Source organism: Neophocaena asiaeorientalis, unplaced genomic scaffold, assembly GCF_003031525.2.
Source record: "Neophocaena asiaeorientalis asiaeorientalis breed wild unplaced genomic scaffold, Neophocaena_asiaeorientalis_V1.1 scaffold581, whole genome shotgun sequence".
NCBI classification, from domain to species: Eukaryota; Metazoa; Chordata; class Mammalia; order Artiodactyla; family Phocoenidae; genus Neophocaena; species Neophocaena asiaeorientalis.
Window position 1 is genome coordinate 2,515,656 of NW_020172732.1, and position 19,722 is coordinate 2,535,377.

General features: G+C 35.2%; 1 protein-coding gene across 5 annotated transcripts in view; it reads right to left on the reverse strand.

The window, feature by feature from the left end:
* Nucleotides 1-19,722, reverse strand: part of DOCK7 (dedicator of cytokinesis 7) — a 204,838-nt gene that overhangs the window by 164,434 nt on the left and 20,682 nt on the right. For all 5 annotated transcript variants that reach the window (XR_003002608.1, XM_024740388.1, XM_024740390.1 and 2 more), the window contains exons 2-9: nucleotides 18,697-18,802; nucleotides 8,318-8,493; nucleotides 8,060-8,128; nucleotides 2,927-3,056; nucleotides 2,621-2,833; nucleotides 2,219-2,304; nucleotides 1,583-1,649; nucleotides 300-449 (exon numbers count right to left, since the gene is read on the reverse strand). Coding sequence is in view for 4 of the 5 variants with exons in the window: in XM_024740388.1 (XP_024596156.1) it covers nucleotides 300-449; nucleotides 1,583-1,649; nucleotides 2,219-2,304; nucleotides 2,621-2,833; nucleotides 2,927-3,056; nucleotides 8,060-8,128; nucleotides 8,318-8,493; nucleotides 18,697-18,802 (997 nt within the window). In the remaining variant the exon portion in view is untranslated. The remainder of the gene's footprint in view (nucleotides 1-299; nucleotides 450-1,582; nucleotides 1,650-2,218; nucleotides 2,305-2,620; nucleotides 2,834-2,926; nucleotides 3,057-8,059; nucleotides 8,129-8,317; nucleotides 8,494-18,696; nucleotides 18,803-19,722) is intronic.

The window sequence follows — 19,722 nt, forward strand, 5'->3', positions numbered from 1 at the left end:
ACTCTGTGTGTGTGTGTGGGGGTGTGTGTGTGTGTGTGTGTGTGTGTGTGTGTGTGTGTGTGTGTGTGTGTATCTCCCTCCTACTGATCTATTTCTCTGGAGAACCCTAATAAAGCTCCCCACTCAAGAAGAATTTAGGTAGCGCCTATAGTATACGTCTAATATAGTGTTAAGAAATATTAAGATGAAAAAATAGGTTAAAGATAAAATCTTTACCCTTAAAAAGCTTGCAGTATTGATAGGGACACAAGTATACAGACACAACACAAATAAACAAATATATTTAACATTATTCTCACCTTTATTACAAGAAAAACATCTTGGGAAGGATAAGTGATAGAAAAAATAGCTGATCGTGCCAGGGTGGTAATGGCAGCAGGTGGTACATGTGGACGTAATAATCCTTTCATCTGCTCAGAATTAAGGTCAAAATAAAAGTTTTCTGAAATCTAAAAAACATATTCATATATTAAATTTAAAACCTGTGTATTTTATAAAAACTCACAAAAATCATACAGTCTTAAAATATTACAAATATTAGACGATTATACTAACATACAGTTTACCATATATTTCACTGACTGATCTTTACATGTCTATATCAAAGCAAAAATATATATAATGCAAAAAACATATTCTAAAGAACCATATCCCACACTCTTTTTTTTTTTTTTTTTTTTTTTTTATGTACGCGGGCCTCTCACTGTTGTAGCCTCTCCCGTTGCAGAGCAAAGGCTCAGGACGCGCAGGCTCAGTGGCCATGGCTCACGGGCCCAACCACTCCGCAGCATGTGGGATCTTCCCAGACTGGGGCACGAACCCATGTCCCCTGCATTGGCAGGCGGACTCTCAACCACTGTGCCACCAGGGAAGCCCTCCCACACTCTTTTAATTAGAAATTTAACTTCTAATAAAGTATATAAAGAAATTATTATTGAGATGAATTACCCCAAACTGAGTCTTTAAAACAATTACATGAATAACATCTCAGAAGATTTGATTTAGCAAATACAAGTTGCTGGAATACAGTTCCACTATAGAAATCCATAATATGTTGACAGCAGAAGTCACTAAAGGCATTTTAAGTTTCTACTACACATTAGGCTTAGAATACTGAAATGCTGTATGAGACAGCCCTCTGAAAAACTCCTAAGTGTAATAAAGATATAATGGCAAAACTAAGAGCACTACTTTAGACAAAAATATTTGAAATATATATAAATGATCTTTTAGCTAGTGAGAATCTGAAAATTACATCAACAAAAATTCACTGTCACCATCATTATAATCCTTTATACATCAGTTGCCTAAAATGGTTTTCTTGTATTTTTTTCTATTTATTAAACTAAAAGAAAGTTGCTTCTGCTACTTGCTTTTGGAACTCTTTCAATGAAATAAAAACTAGGTCAACTGAACTATTTTAGAGTAAGAAAATACTTTGTCTTAAATGTCTTTCTTCTTTAAAAATCCATGTTTAATAATATTCTCCAAAAGTCATTATTTATCTTATAAAACAACTTAAAAACAGGTTTCTGAACCTATGATTGTGACAAAAGACTAGGTTCAAATTATATAACCTTACCTTTTTCTTTTCCTTCACATCATATAAAGCCAAACTTGCAAAAATGGGTTCAATTTCAATCTCAAACCTTTAAGAAGGAAAAGGATAAAGCAGTTTAAAAATAAAGTACATAGTTCAAGAGAAACTCTCATTCCAAAAATAAATTCTCTCAATACCTTGTACTTTTCTACATCTGTGCTACACCATCTATACTGCCCCTCTTCCTGAAACACACTTCTCCACGTATACCTTTCACAGTCTAAATCAACCATTACTACGTACTTCAAAATCTTAAGAAAAAAGAAAGCCTGCCATGTAACAAATATAAAATCATCTCTAAGAAAAAAGATACTTTGTCTTTATATTCCTCAAGCCAAGAACAGTGTCTGATAAATACTACAGATTTCAGTGAATGTTTTTTCAAGTTTTAAGACTAGTTATATAACTGAGGCAGAGTCATCTTCACCTAGCCAAAAATGCTCTCAAGCTCAGCTTCATAGGCAGGATGAAATGTTTAGTAGAATTTAAAATTATGTACAGAACATTACTTTTCAAAAGGACACAAACACAAGTATAAAATCTACCAGGATTTTGTTATACTGGTATTCAAAATATTATTCCAGAAAATAAAAGTTACATAGTAAACAAAATACTCACTTGAGTGATAAACATTTTACAAGAAGTCTTTGACCAAAATGTTCTTTGGGCACCTCAGGAACACTAAGTCGTTCTATTGGTTCTTCCTACAAATTGACAAGCAACACCAAAATGAACATGCTTACCATATGTCAACCCTTTACAATTTATTTTTTAAGAACTTATTTTATTAATCTACTACTTTTAGTCTTCACAAGTGAACACAGAAAAGACTGGCCTATTTATCCTCAAACAGGAGTCATTACATCATAAGTGTGCTCAACTATATTTCATTTACAAAAAGCATAGCTATGTTTCAATTAAGTTTTATTCCCTACATTATCATAATGCTACATACAATTCATACTCCCAAAACATCTATATTAATAATCACTTGCTTCTTTATATCCAAATTATCTATACCTCATCTGGTGATGGATGCAAGGCAAAGAGTTCCTTATGACGGTTTGCTTTCCTTTGGTCATCATTCTGACGGTCTATTTCTTCATTTGGAGTTCGATCAAGTAAATTGGGAAGCAAAGAATCAGGAAGTGAATTTTTCAAGTCAAAAATACTGCAGGCCCAGCTACCCCTTGGAGTATCATCTATTGACATTGAACGTCTTTTAAGATCATCCTGTAATGTAAAACATTAAATATATTAATCAATGAATAAAAAAAAACTATATTAAAATAACTTCTTATAGTCATTTAAAAATAAAAGTATTACTTGTTCATCCTGGTAGTTGTTGCCATCTGGAGCTTCATCGGATTCAAAGACCTGTTTTGGCAAACCTTTTTGCCTTTCTTTCTGTTTATCTAATGTATTAGGATTAAATCCTGTTCCCAGTTTATGATATCTATTCAAAATAAAATAATTAAGGAAATATCAATTTTTGAAAAATTTTCACTTTTTCATCATCATTATGTAATAAGCCAACTGTTCTCTGCATTATTTCTTTACATAATAAGAATATATTCTGGCAGTTTTTAGTGTATTTAACATTTAACTAGAGGTTTAAGAAAACTTCCATCCAGAGTTCCTTTAATCCAACTAAAGAGCATTTATGAGTTTCCAGAGGTAAATCATATTGTCCTTCCTTTTCATGACAATCCTGTGGATATAATTTAAGTTGTACTTTCAATTCAGAGAATTGGTCAGTAAAAGGAAAGGATGGGAAGCCAGGTTAAAGAATAAAATGAGAGAGCAGAAAATATATCCTGCATTCATAACAATGTAAATTTTTAAAAGGCAAAAATATATAAAGCACTGAAGCTTAAAGTTCCAAATAGCCAAAAAAATTTTGCTATATCTCATTATGTATAAAAAATCTTAAAACAACCTAAAGCTTCAGGCTTCTAAAATGAAAAAATAGGGACTTCCCTGGTGGCGCAGTGGTTAGGAGTCCACCCACCAATGCAGGGGACATGGGTTCGATCCCTGGTCCAGGAAGATCCCACATGCCGCGGAGCAACTAAGACCATGCGCCTAGAGCCAGCGCTCCGCAACGAGAGAAGACACAGCAATGAGAAGCCCACGCACCACAACAAAGAGTAGACCCCACTCGCCACAACTAGAGAAAGCCCACACGCAGCAACGAAGACGGAACGCAGCCCAAAAAAAAAAAAAGAGCCTGTAAAATGAAAGAATAGCAAGATCTACACCACTGTATACATATATTCTTAATTAACATATATTGTTGTATAATATATATATTAGGCTAAGAACAACTCTTAAACTAATGTATACTTCTTTTCTAACAACCCAATGTCCAAGAATATTAGAGACATTATGATCAAAGAGCAACTACTGTGTCACACCTCATATAGTCAAACTGGGGGAAATTTTAACTGGAGCATAAACAATTATAATTACCAGAGGATGATATGGTTCTATCAGTCAATTTATGACATAGTAAAGAATCACACTTAATATGAATTATTCACGTGTCTTGCTGCGAAAGGTACTGAAATAGCAGCTACATGATGCTCACATCATAGTATAATCACAAAATAAAAGAAAGCATTTTTCTCTGGAATAACTAAAATAAAAATATGCAGTATAATAACATGAAAGATATTACTTAGAAGCAGATATTTTAATCTTTCATGAAATGTTTAAAGTGCCTTAATTTGTGTAAAAATGCCTGCAAAGTGACAAAGTTTGAATTCAAACACAGGTCTGTTTAACTCTTTACACAACGTTGACTAAAGGCAAACAGACAAAACTTTGCAGCAAAAAACCATTACCAGATATTTTTGAAAAATACTAAACTGTTTTCTAGTCTTTGCACCTTTTTTCCTCAAGGGAAACATTTGTATTTTCCTTAAAGGACAGAATACACTGTTGCTTTTCTATATGAAAAAGGGTTTTTTTTAAAATAACATTTTATTATTACAGAATCAATCCATGCTCATTGTTGAAAATTTAAAAATACAGACTTGTAAAAATACAATCATTATATTTCTACTACTCAGAGTATCAGTGTTGAACTCCTAGTATTTAACTAACTGGATCTTTTCCTGGGCGTATGTATAATCATAAGTATATACATATACATAAGTATATACATACTTATAGTTTTTGTATTTTTTAATAAAAATGAGATAATGTGAAAAAAAAGTGCCTTAATTGAGAAACTAGATATCTAAGCTACTCTAATAAACCAGAATACTGTTGCATTCTTCCTCCTTTATGTCCTAAAAAACTGATAGTATGAAATTCAAGAGAGCTGAGAAGAATGACATGATTCATGATCAATACTCTTTTCTATATTATCATTCTGTTCCTGTAGTCAGTTGCTATGATAAGGCTCTACATGATTACCCATCCAACACCACCATTTCTATGACTCTGTATCTTGGCATTCTCTCCCTCACTTATTCTGTTCCAGCCACACTGACCGCTATTCCTTGAACATTCCCAGCATGCTTCCAATATGGAGCCTTTGCGTGTACTGCTCTTGCCTCTGCCTAATACACTCTTCCCCCAGATATCCAGAGGGCTTACTCCTTAACTTCCTTCATGTCTTCACTCAAATTCATCTTATCAGAAAGGCCTCTTCCGATTAGTTATTCACAAAGTGGAATCACCTCTTCTTAGCTCTCCCTATCCCCCCATCCTACTTTTTTACTCTACAAGACTTCCCTCTATTCTTCCCAACTATTATATATTTATCTGTGTTTGTTTAATGTCTATTGCCCTCAACCCCAAGTAGAATATAAGCTCCATGAGGGAACGGAGTTAGTTTTGTTGACTGCTGTATCATCACTGCTTAGTATAGTGCCTGGCACATACTAGCCTCTCAGTAAGTATGTCTTGAATGAATAAAGTACTTTCTATCCTTTTACCCTTCTGTGCTGAATTATGGAAGAATTTTTTGGTCTCATCTTATAACTTACTATTCCACTTTTCAGTCACATCCGCTCTGCCATTAAACCCATCTGCTGAGTTTTAAACATTTTTTTCACTGAACAAAATTTTCACTTCCAAAGATAACCAGTTGATTTTTTATATGGTTACCATAACTTTTTCACATCTCTTTGAGGATATTAGTTACACGTATGGGTCTTGATGTGTGTTCTATTAACTATTTCCTAAATTATAAGTTCTTTTATTTGTAGTTTGATAATTCTCTTTCAAGTGTACTGGTTTTAATCAAATGGTTGGCAATTCTAGGTTCTAATGCTCATTTTTTAATTTGTAAGCCTATATCTGTCTGAAAATACTGTATCTGCTTAGCCAAGCACATATCCAGTGGCTGTGGAGAAGAGGCACCTCATGCTTCCAGGCAGAGTCTGCCAGTCTTCTGGGTATGAGGGCTCCTTCTTATTCCAAGGTATGCCCACCCAGGCACTATCGTATGAGCTCAAGCCCCTATAATTAGTGCTCTTAAAATAGGCAGATACCGGACTTGCCCGGTGGCACAGTGGTTAAGAATCCGCCTGCCAATGCAGGGGACATGAGTTCGAGCCCTGGTCCGGGAAGATCCCACATGCCGCGGAGCAACTAAGCCCGTGCACCACAACTACTGAGCCTGCTCTCTAGAGCCCACGACCCACAACTACTGAGGCCGTGTGCTACAACTACTGAAGCCCACATGCCTAGAGCCTGTGCTCCGCAACAAGAGAAGCCACCACAATGAGAAGCCCGCACACCACAATGAAGAGTAGCCCCTGCTCGCCGCCACTGGAGAAAGCCCAGCTGCAGCAACGAAGATCCAACGCAGCCAGCCAATCAATCAATCAATCAATAAATAAATAGGCAGATACCTCTGCTCCCACTTCTATGCATAAAGAAGGGTGTAAGAGGTTTCAAAGTAACCAAATGTCCAACATTTACCCTAGGTCCCTCTTCCACTGCCTGTATTCACTGAGCCTAAAGCTCTACTGAACCTTTTGCATGTATCTTAGATTATTCTGTGCTGTGGTTTTCTGTTGTGTTCCAGTCATACCTTTTATATTTCAGGGATACTTTAAAACTTCTAGTCTACCAAAACTAACCCTTGGTCTTCCATTTACTACTGAAGGTAATAAATAATATCTAGTATAACAGAAAAAACTGCAAGCATTAGAATGTGATGCCCCTAGGTTCTAATCCTAGCTATCCCACTTTTTGGCCATGGGACCTCAAAGAAATTACTTAAGTACTCTGAGCCTGAGCTACCTTGTCTGCTGGAACCTTCAATGAGATGAGTGTAAAGTATCCAATAAAATGCCCAGCATATAGCAAATAACCATAAATGTTAACTACTGTACCCTCTTGGCTTAAATCAAGGCCAGCAATCCCTTGATTAGAATTAAGTAGCAAGACGACTCCATGATTCTAAGGTTAATATATTTTACAACTAATCTATTTCTATTAAGATTTCTGATTACAGGTTTCCAACATACATGCATAAAGGTAAAGACTTTTGAGTTATCTGACAGAGGAACAGTCTTCTTCAGAAATCTCTGAAATCTGGCTATTGAAATACTTATCAAAATTGTAAGTTCATAAAAACAGCTCTTCTTTATAAAGGGTAGCAGATTGTATTTTTATTAGGTCACACTAAAACTAAAAAGCATGTCAGCAGTAACCCCAAGAGTGAAACACAGTGAGATAAGACAGTTGCCCACAACAGCAACAAAATAAGCAATGGATACATCACTGTTACTAGTACAATTTAGCACAGATAACTTCATTTCTCAAAACTGCAATGTCATAACAGAATTTTCCACTACTTCAGTAATTATACTTCCTTTAGAAAAATAAAATAAGGCTAAGAAGATTCAGTATGAAGACCCTTCTTCATTATGCAAATTAGCAAAGGAAGAATTATTTTATTTCTTAATCTGACTTGATATTTCAAACACCATCCATTAGAAACATAAATTTTGTGGTAAAACAAAACATTTTTACAACTACTAACTTGATTGGATGTACAGGTCAAGGACCTGTAAATATTCAGTTAGTTAATAAAAGGCAGAGACCTTTCAAACAGCTTGATCTAGAAAACTAGCTATTAAACTTAACCAATTCAATAAATTGGATTCTTTTTTAGAAATACAAATTATTCATCAATATTTACCCACGATTTCCCGAAAGAATTAGACTACAAATCATTATTTTATATTATTATTAGTTACTAATGATCTATGATAATATAGAAATACTATCCCCACAAATGTATTATTTTATAAGTAAGAGAAAGTAATTGTGGAACTCCTAAGGAAAAAATATCTATATGCAAAGGTTCTTCTTTTACTTTTTCAGCTATTTTTTAAATGAATTTTCAGGTCTCATAATTAGTATTAATCTACCTTAACCCATTTACAGATCCTACTCAGTATTTTTAAATGTCATAATGAATATATAACTTACTTTCTGATCACAATTGCCCAGTCTTCTGTATAACTTCTTATACAATCTCTAACATGTGGATCCATTTCACTATTTTAAAAAAGAAAATATATTTATAATTTAGACAGGAAAGCATTGATGTTTGTGAATTCTGCTGCTGCGCTCTTGTTCATATAATAGGAAACAACACTACCACGAGAAATAGATTCTAAATAAAATAATGGAAGGTAGCCTTTTTATAGTTACACTAAAACCAGAAATAGGTAAATGTCTCCTTACCTTTCTTCAGGTACAGCTGAAACAAGGGTTCTACAGTCCCTAGGACTATAAACCACTTCAATATCATCTGGAGGGAATTCAATCAAATCCCTTAAAAGCCCAGAATCCACAGCTAAAGGATGAGTAATGAGGTAATCTTCCAAATCCACTGGATCCACTGCTTCAGTAAGGGGCACCTTTATAAACAGGGATGGATGTGAGAGGTGGGTATAAAGGAAGAGGTGGACACAAGAATTTTAAAACTTAAATAGATTTATTATTTTAAAAAAACGTAATTTTTCCCTTGCTATTTCTAAAATGTCAACAGATATTCAGCCAGATGAACCAAAGAAACCAGTGTTGGGTCATACTCTCTCTGATCTTCTTGCGTCAATTTTGCCCATAACTCCCACATAAAAACAGTAAGATAACAGTTTTATAATACTATACAGTGACAAAATACTCACTGGAGGGATTCTTTTTTATAATTTGGAATTTTCATTGCTAAGTTTCTTAGTGGTGCTTTTACTTTACTTGTTGTTACTGTTATCCTCGTAAAAACGTACAACCATACTGCAGTGGGGGAAAAATGGCCCTCCAAAAGATTGCCAAATCCCAATCCATGGACCTTATATGTGAAAATAAATAAATAAAATATAAAATAAGAGTGTTTGAAGATCTCATTAAGGATCTTAAAAGAGGGACATTATCCTGGATTATCTGAGTGGGTCCTAAATGCAATCATATATATCCTTATATGAAGATAAACAGAGATTTGGGCCACACCAAGAGGAAAGCCATATGAAGACACAGAAAAGAGAGATTTGAAGATTCTGGCCTTAAACGTAGAAGTGATGTGCCACAAGCAGCCACCAGAATCTGGAAGAAGCAAGAAAGTGATACTGAAGGGAGCCTCTGAAGAAAGTGCAACCTTGCCAAAACCTTGATTTCTGCCCATTGATACTGATTCCAGACTTCTGGACTCCAGCACTGTGAAAGAATACATTTCTGTTGTTTTTTTTTTTTTTTTCATTTCTGTTGTTTGAAGCCACCCAGTTTGTGGTAATTTGTTACAGCACCCAAGGAGACTAATACACAGACCCTATTAAAAGTATTATTAGCAATAATAGGATATTTGTGGCATTCCTTAGCCAAGCTGAAATTATAGTTTTTGATAAGATACTCTATTTCTTATCTAATTCAAGAAAGAAAATTATTCAGGCAAAACTATAAATGATTATACAACAAATGTGCAGTTGTGGACCAATGAAAATAAGAATATGTTATTTTTCAAGATGTTCAACTGGGTAAAAACACTGACACCTGCCTACTGTGCAAGTTTGCATTACTACAAAGAAGGTGCTTTAACCTATACTTCTTTGGACTGAACAACTAGGTAGAGCAACAACATTTTAAAGATACTAAGTAAAATAATGAATGACTATCACATCATAAACACTCAAAAGATAGTAGCTATTATTATCATTATCATTATATGTTTTCTCATTTAAACCACCCCCTAACCCTGTAAGTTAGAGATAATTACTATTTCAATTCTACAAATAAAGGCAATTGTGCTCAAAGAAGTTAACTTCTGAAAATAAAATAGCCACAAAATGAAGAGCAAAATTTCAAACTGGGTCTTTAAGATCTAGATTCATGGTTTTCTCTCATAAGCATTCTATCTTACCTATTCTACCAAGTACATAATACACTATCATGACATGCTTAATAGAAGCATAGAAGCAACTCATCAGGGAAAGGGAAATCTTTTTCAATTACTGTTGCTGGAAAAATTGGATATCTATATGGGGGGGAAAATGAACTTCAATCTTTACATCACGACATATACAAAAACTAAACTGAGATGGACCATAGATATAAACATAAATGCTAAAACTATAAAGCTGCTAGAAGGAAATATCTTCAAAATTTGGAGTAGGCAAGGGTTTCTCAGACATGACAGAGAAAGGGATAATCGTAAAAGAAAATTTGATACATCAAAAGATGGTTAAGAAAATGAACAGGCAAGCCACACTAGGAGAAAATATTTACAAAATACATTTAATAAGTGACTGGCATCTAGAATACATAAAAAAGTCCCACATCTCATAAAAACAAACCACCCCCTCAAATAAATGGCGTGGGGGTGGGGGGGCAGTTGGTAAGACATTCAGAAAGGAAGATATAAAAATGGCCAGTTAGGGACTTCCCTGGTGGCACAGTGGTTAAGAATCCACCTCCCAACGCAGGGGACACAGGATGAATCCCTGGTCAGGGAACTGGATCCTACATGCATGCTGTAACTAGGAGTTTGCACGCCACAACTAAGGAGCCCTCGAGCCCAACTAATGAGCACACGTGCCGCAACCAAGACCTGGCACAACCTAAATAAATAAACAAATAAATAAAATTTTTAAAATAAAAAATCCAACAGAGTCCATAAAATAAAATTTATTTTTTTTAAAAAATGGCCATTTAGCACATGAAAATGTGCTCAACATCAAAGTCACAAGTAGGTACTTCCACGTCCAGGAAGATGGAGTAGACATACTTTTCTCTATTCTTCCCACTAGTTACAACTACAAACCCTGAAGATTATATATAAAATAAACATAAGACGGCTCTAAAAGGTGGATAGAAAAAAGCAGACCAACAGGGACCTCGGGACCCAAGGAATAGCACAATAGTGAGTTACCTAAAATTTCTTTTTACCTTATATACTCCAGACCTGATGCTAGAGAGGTCCACAACCCAGAAACACCAAGGAGCATAGGAAAACAAAAAACACAACCAAAGCCTGTTCTCCCCAGCCAAACGACCAAGAGAGCAGCAGCCTAGCAAAATAGAAAAGGTTAGAGAATAACCACTCTACTCCAGCCAAACATCACATGAAAAACTGTAGTCCCACCCATATCCACACCAGCAAAGGCCAAATAGGGAGCTAGACTTCACCCTCACCAAGCTGTAACAAGCCATCCCAACACTACCCATTCAGCACGATGTCAGAGAAGTCAGAGTGGGGAGCTGAGATTTTCATATCTACTGGAAGGTAATGAATCCTCCACTCCCACAGTGTCAGTGGAGTCCACACAGGGAATCTGGACACCTATTCCTATACAGCAGTAACAAGAACTCCTTCCCCTTACTGCTGAGGCAATGTCAGGTGAGGTCTATATAATTTAATACCTATAGGGTGAAGAGACATAAAGGTACATAAGATTTCTACACTTCCCTCAAACTAGTAAAATGTCAACACCAGTAGTGTGATTAGTTATGTATATACAATACCTTAAGCAACCACTAAAAAGACTATACAAAGATATGCACTCAACAACATTACAGATAAATCAAAATGGAATTCTAAAAAATGTTCAGATAACCCACAGGAAGACAGAAAAAGGAAACTAGAGAAACAAAAGGCAGAGAGAACAAACAAAAAATAAAATGGCAGATTAAAGCCCTAGCAGAATGATAATAACATTAAATGTAAATGGCCTACATACACCAATAAAAAGATAAGAAACTGGCAGAATGGATTTAAAAACATGACGTGCCAGTAAGGTATACCAAAAGCTCACTTCAAAAAAGACAATATAAGGAGGCTGAAAACAGAAGGATGGAAAAAGATATACCATATATACATTAATCAAAAGAAAGCAGAAGTGGCTATATTAACATAAGATAAAGTACTTCGACTTCAGTGCAAAGAAAAGTACTGAATAAAGAGGACATTACCTGATGATAACAGCTATGCCCCATAGCAATCTTAAATGTGCATGTACTAAATAACAGAGCTATAAATTATGGGAAGCAAAAACTGACAGAACTGAAATAAGATATATCTACAGTTATAGCTGGAGACTTCAAGACATGTCTCTCAACAACTGAAAGAAAACTGAACAGAAAAATCAACAAGGATATGGTAAAATTCAACAGCACCATCAACCAATAGGATCTAACTGACATTGTTTTATAGAACAATCCACCCAACGACAACAGACCAAATACTTTTCTCAAAGGCCCAAAAAGTAAATACCAGGACAGACCATATCCTGAACCCTAAAACAAACCTCAAAAAATTTTTAAAAATTGAAATCATACAGAGTGTGTTCTCTGACCATAATGTAATCAAACTAGAAATTAGCAACAGAAAGACAACAGGAAAACCTCCAAACACTTGAAAACTAAAAACACAGTTCCAAATAATCCATGAGTCACAAAAGTCTGAAAAATGAAACTTAAAAATTACATTGGGGCTTCCCTGGTGGCGCAGTGGTTGAGAGTCTGCCTGCCAATGCAGGGGACACGGGTTCGTGCCCCAGTCCGGGAAGATCCCACATGCCGCGGTGCGGCTAGGCTTGTGAGCCATGGCCGCTGAGCCTGCGCGTCTGGAGCCTGTGCTCCGCAACGGCAGAGGCCACAACAGTAAGAGGCCCGCGAACCCAAAAAAAAAAAAATTACATTGAACTAAATGAAAATAAAACATAACAAAATTAGTGGGATGAGGAAAGTGCAAATCAAAAACACAAGATACTACTTCACACCCATTATGATGGCTATTACCAAAAAATATAAAATAACAAGTGTAGGAGAGGATATTGAGAAATTGGAAGTCTTGTGCACTGCTGGTGGGAATGTAGAATGGTACAGCTGCTGTGGAAAACAATTCGGTGGTTCTGGAAAAAAAAAAAAAACCAAAACACACAGAATTATCATATGACCCACCAATTCCACTTCCAGCTATATACTCAAAAAAACTGAAAATAGAGACTCAAACAGATACCTGTACACTAATGTTCATAGCAGCATCATTACCGATAGCCAAAAGATGAGAACAATCCAATGTCCATCAACAGATGAATGGATAAACAAAATGTGGTACACATATACAATGGCATATTTTTCAACCTTAAAAAGAAATGAAATTCTAACACGTGCTGTAACAAGCATGAACCTTGAAGACATTATGCTGAGTGAAATAAGCCAGACACAAAAAGACAAATATTGTATGATTCCACTTACGTGAGGTATGTACATATAATAGACAAATTCATAGAAACAGGAAATAGAATGGAGGTTACTGGGGATTGGAAGGAGCGGGGGGATGGAATTATTTTTTAATGGGTGCAGGGTTTCAGTTTGCATTAATTTAGAAGTTTTGGAAATGGACAGTGGTAATGGTTGCACAAAATTGTGAGTGTACTTGATGCCATTTAATTGTACACTTAGAAATGGTTAAACTGATACATTTTGTTGTGTATATTTTACCACAATATAAATACATACATACATAAATTTAAGCGAACATTTTTTTAAACTTTATAAATCAATGTTTCTCCACCTAAGAATTATTTCTGAGGCAGTACACTTTTCAGGATTCAAAGTGTCACAAATGATACTCCATGAAAATAATGACAAAAGCTGGGAGTCCTTACATATGTCTAATTCAAAACTAACCTTTCCTCAAAGATTGACCAATCATATCAAGAGTAAGGGTTAGGGTTGGGAAGAAAGCTATGACACTCTCTTAACAACACTAAATCACAGAGATGATGAATGATCTTGTTTCCCAAACTCACATAGAAAGTCACTGGTTTTCTAGGTGTAATACTAACTAGACTTGGAGCAAAGAAATAAATTTATTTCTGCTACAACTGTCTCCACTCTCTCTGACTCCCATCAGAGACAACTGCCTGGGCTAGTTTTCGGATGTAATGATGAGCTGCTTACAACTATAAATTATTTTGCAAGACTCCAAAGAAAGATCCTGTATTTACAGATTCAAGGGAGGAGATTGCAACATGATTTTATAACAGAGAATGACTAGGCAGTAAGCAGGATTAAAGGATGCAATAAGAAGCAATAGTGAAGCACTACAGAATCCCTTACAGGCAATGTGAGACACTATCTTACTTCAACAATCACTGCATTGGAATTCTGACTAACATGTTTAGTGTTCAGATCTCTTTCAGTCTTTTCTGGCGTGCCATCAAAATTCTGGTATTTGCTTAGTGGTTGTTTTGGGATGGGAGAAGGGAGACAAAAGGGTGAGAGCTAAACAGTTTCTTTCTGAGGTAATGAAAACGTTCTAAATTGACTGTTGTGATGGTTGCACATTATATGTGAACATATTAAATCCACTGAATTGTAAATTAAATGGATGAATTGTATGGTTATGTGAAAAAAGTCTCAGTAAAGCCATTAAAAAAAAAGTTGAACCAGAATCTAATCGTATACAGAAAATACAGAAGATAGAGAAACAAGTCTATGAGGAAGAAATTTCAAAAACGTCGAACCAGAATCTAACCAGTTACAAGAAATACAGAAGACAGAGAAACAAGTCTACAAGGAAATAAACATAAAATCTAAAAGGCAGGAAATTCTATAACACAACTAATCCAATTTCCTCAACAAGTCAATGGCATAAAAACAAACAAACTTAAAAGTTGGGGGAGGGAGTAGTATTCCACTGTGTATATACACCACATCTTTATCCATTCATCTGTTGATGGACATTTAGGTTGCTTCCATATCTTGGCTATTGTAAATAATGTTGCTATGAACATTGGGGTGTGTGTATCTTCTCGAATTAGTGTTTTCATTTTCTTCAGATAAATACCCAGAAGTGGAACTGCTGGATCATACTGTAGTTCTATATTTAGTTTTTTTTTTTTTTTTTTTTTTGATGCATCGGCAGGCGGACTCTCAACCACTGCGCCACCAGGGAAGCCCTATATTTAGTTTTTTGAGGAACCTCCATACGTTTTCCAGTATGGAAGAAAACATACGGCTGTACCACTTTACATTCTCACCAACAGTGCACAAAGGTTCCCTTTTCTCCACATCCTCGCCAGCACTTGTTATCGCTTGTCTTCTTGATGATAACCATTCTAACAGGTGTGGGGATATCTCATCATGGTTTTAATTTCCATTTCCCTACGCACTTTTTCATGTATCTGTTGGCCATTTGGATAACTTCTTTGGAAAAATGTCTATTTAGTTCTTCTGCCTATTTTTAATCGGGTTGTTTGTCTTTTTGTTATTGAGTTGTATGAGTTCTTTATATATTTTGGATATTAACCCCTTATCTGATATATGATTTGCAAAAATTTTTCTCCCATAGGATGCCTTTTCATTTTATTGTTTCTTTGGCTGTGCAAAAGCTTTTAAGCTTGATGTAGCCCCAATTTGTTGATTTTTGCTTTTGGTATTTGTGCTTTTGGTGTCATATCCAAAAACATCATTTCCAAGAACAACATCAAGGAGCTTCTTCTCTACATTTTCTTCTAGGAGTTTTATAGTATCAGGTGTTATGTTTAAGACTGATCCATTTCAAGTTAATTTTTGTGAGTGGTATAAGATAGGGAACCAATTTCACTGCTCTGCATGTGTCTTTCTAGCTTTCCCAGCACCATTTGTTGGCCTTTCCCCACTGGATGCTCTTGGCAGCCTTGTAGACTATTAGATGACCATATGAGCAACAACGTGGATGGATCTGGATGATATTATGCTTAGTGAAATAAGTCAGACAGAGAAAAACAAATTTTACGTTATCACTTACATGTGCAATCTATAAAATAAATCAAACTAGAGAATATAACAAAAAAAGAAACAGACTCACAAATATAGAGAACAAACTAGTAGTTACCAGTGGGGGGGACAGGGAGCAGGACAGGGGTAGGAGATTAAGAGGTACAAATTACTATTATAAAATAAAGAAGCTACAATAATATATTGTACAGCAAAGGGAACATAGTATTTTATAATAACTCTAAATGGAGTACAACCTTTAAATATAGTGAAACACAGTGCTGTACACCTGAAACTTATTTAATATTGTAAGTCAGCCATACCTCAATTTAAAAAAAAAAGTTAGAGGAGGGAGAAGCTGCCCTTTTTTTTAAAAATGCAAGTGATCTAAGACCAAATTCCATCTGTGGATTTTGTTTGATCCTGATTTGAATAAACCAACTATAAAAAGATATGTATGAAATAATCAAGAAAATTTAACATGCACTGGATATTATTAGATGATACCAAAGAATTATGGACTGTTAATTTTGTTAAGTGTGATAACAGCACTGTGGTTAAATTTAAAGATGTTAATGTTTATACTAGTCTTCTACTTCTATGTATGTTTGAAGATTCCCATAAGTTAAAAAGAACTTTTTCAGAGAGAATTACAAGAAGAGAAATTGAAATCAGCAAGCTCTGACAACCCTTCAACGGAATTTTGTTGCAAAAAAGAGCAAAGAAATATTGGAAGTTGGAGACTGATGGAAAAGTGGGGCAAAAAAAGCAGAATTTTTTTAAATAGGAGAAATAACGGTATGTTTGCATGTTTATATACTGGTGGGAATGATCCAATAAATAGAGAGAAAAAGTGATGATATAAAAGAGAAGGGAGGACTTCCCTGTTGGCACAGTGGTTAAGAATCTGCCTGCCAATGCAGGGGACACAGGTTCGAGCCCTGGTCCAGGAGGATCCCACATGCTGCAGAGCAACTAAGCCCGTGCTACTGAGCCTGTGCTCTAGAGCCCACGTGCCACAACTACTGAAGCCTGCGCACTTACAGCCGGTGCTCCACAAGAGAAGCCACTGCAATGAGAAGCACGTGCACCACAATGAAGAGTAGCCCCCACTCACCACAACTAGAGAAAGCCCACACGCGGCAACGAAGATCCAACACAGCCAAAAATAAATAAATAAAATAAATAAATTTTTTTCAAAAAGAGAGTAGGGAGAATTCCTAAAGTACTGTATTTGAGTGAGAGAACTTGGGATCTAGTTCACTAGTGGTTCATTTAAAATAACTGGTGAATAGATACAATACGGGTACAGATGATAAAAGGTGAACACACATGGTGGTAGGAGTATGTGGAAGTTCTTTCTGACTGCTTCAATTTTCTCAGTGAAACAGGAAGTCAAGTCATCCTCAGAGTGAAAATGGGGAAGAGCAATTAGGGTTTTAAGGGAAGAGTAGGAGGCATGAAATGGGTCAACTAAAACAGTGGGAAAATGAACGGACTAGGAAAATAAAATGTTTGCCTAGCAATGTTAAAGCCTTCATGAGTTAGTGGTCATAACTTTAAAGTGAGACCAGTCAACGGGATCTGTGTGTTTTCCTCCAGCCATATTCAGCTGTACAAGTGCAGGTATGAAGTAAGCAGAAGGTTGGATTTAAACAGCACTGAGGTAGTGCAAATGACATGAGAAGAAGTTAAGGAAGCCAAGAGTATAAGCAAAAGAGTAATTATAATGATCAACAAATAATTTAAGTTTGGTAAGGAGAGAAAAGAGGACATCAAGGGGTGAGAGACACACAAAAGTTAGTACCATCACAAATTCTAGGTCCCAGTGGTGTTGAAGGACAGTTGAAGTCAGAGCACCAGAACAAGAGAGCAAGAAAGATAAGAAGTGGCATTAAGAGAATAGGAAACATAAAACTGAGATTACAGGAGGCTTATGGTTATTCATAATGACTAAATCCAGGGATGACTATGGAAGTGAATAGCTAAGGTGTAACACAGAATGCAGGAAATCAGTTGAAAAGAGGAGTTCAAGACACTAAGAGAGCATTAGAAGGATCATCTCCATGTACATTGAAACCATCCAGAAATCTATATATTCTAAAATTTCTCCAATCAGTATGCTACTGTTGTTAAAAGTAAACTCCATGTTTTAAAATTTTAATAACACAAACATTATATATAAACATGTCGCTACAAGTCAATCAAACTATTATGCTCTGGCATATGATGTCTGTTCAATAATTGGTACCATTTCATAACCAAACAGAAAGTGTTAATACAACTTCACCCAAGTCAGTCTTAATTACTTTTTCAGTTTTTGACAAATGGAGCATGTTTTTAATTCATATTTCTACTATAACTAATAAGTACCAGTTTTTTATCAAAATTGATTATCCTCATGCCAGCCTCTTGAATAAGAAAACATATATTTATATCTCTGACATAGCACCTGGCTTAAAGCAATAATTCAATAACTATATATTCCTTTCTATTAAAGGAGATAGATAATACTATGAATCTACATAATTATTTAACATTTACTTCAGTACCTATTATTTCTAGAATAGATTCCTGAATTTTCATGTATGAATCACTTTGGGTCTGGGAAGTTCTAATTGTAAAATTCCAGAGTTGATTAAATCCTGAATGTAAAGTTTCAGAGGTGCCTAGAAAATCAACACTTCTATAACACCTCCCAACACTCCTCTGACTCAAATTTCAGAAAAGAGTGAGATAGCAACAAATAACGGTGTTAGTGAGAGTAGTGATGAAACCCAATCTACTGGCTCTTATCTTTCCACTATTTTTTCATGGCCTAGTCAGAATTACACAGTAACATACCATATTTTAAATATGCTACTTACTGTGGTATGATGGGATATACTGCCAACAATGTTGAGGTTTTTGAGCAGTTGAGGAGAACCACTGTACTGTCCAGAAATCTGCTTCCTAACTTCAGCAGCCACAGTTCTACAACAAAAAAAGCAAATACATTGTTTTTAAAAAGAAAACAAACTAACTTAAAATGGGAGAAAGCTAAGTTATTTTAAAAAGTCATCTAAAGAACAACAAAATCTCAGCACATCAATAAGGCTATAAATTTATAAGATATTTTGGTAAATACTGCCTATAATTACAGTAGAACATCTTTATAATGCTGATACAGGGTACAATACTTACAACCAACTTACATAAGGCTTTTTTTGTATATGGCATTTCAGGGAACATATTGATACTTTGGTTTATGATAGAGCTGGAAGCTATAATAAGATGTATATATTAATGTGTATATATTTTAAGGATATAAAATTAATTCAAAATACTTTATAAACAATATTCATGCCCCAGAAAACTATTCCCTATTTTTACTTAACTAATAAAAATTGTCTTTATACTCTGGCATTAATGGCTTTCCATAATCTGACCCTAATCACATTTTCAGCCTTACATATCCCTTCCCAAATTCTTCTCAATGAACATAAACTGCAAAACAAAAATATTTTAGACATTTGAATGACTCTGTAGCTCATTAAGCTCTATATTCCTTAGACTTCACAAAATTATAAACCAAAATATTCAGTGAGTCTTAAATCCAGTCATTAAATAACTTCCTCATATTAGTAACATTTTTACTAAGTAAAAAATGTAACTAAAGAACACAAAATAAAGACAACTATCAATAGATTTTGTACAATTATTTTCCTCATGTCAATATCTAACCTCCACCCTATGATCATCAACTGGTCACTATTTTATAAACCTTGCCTTTTGTTCTTTTACTCTTTTCCAAAAAATAAACCCTACCTTCTTCCTATCATTCCATTGAACGTAAAATGAAACAGGCCTACTGCCTTCGATTCTGGGCCAGCTTGATGATACTTTTGTTCTGG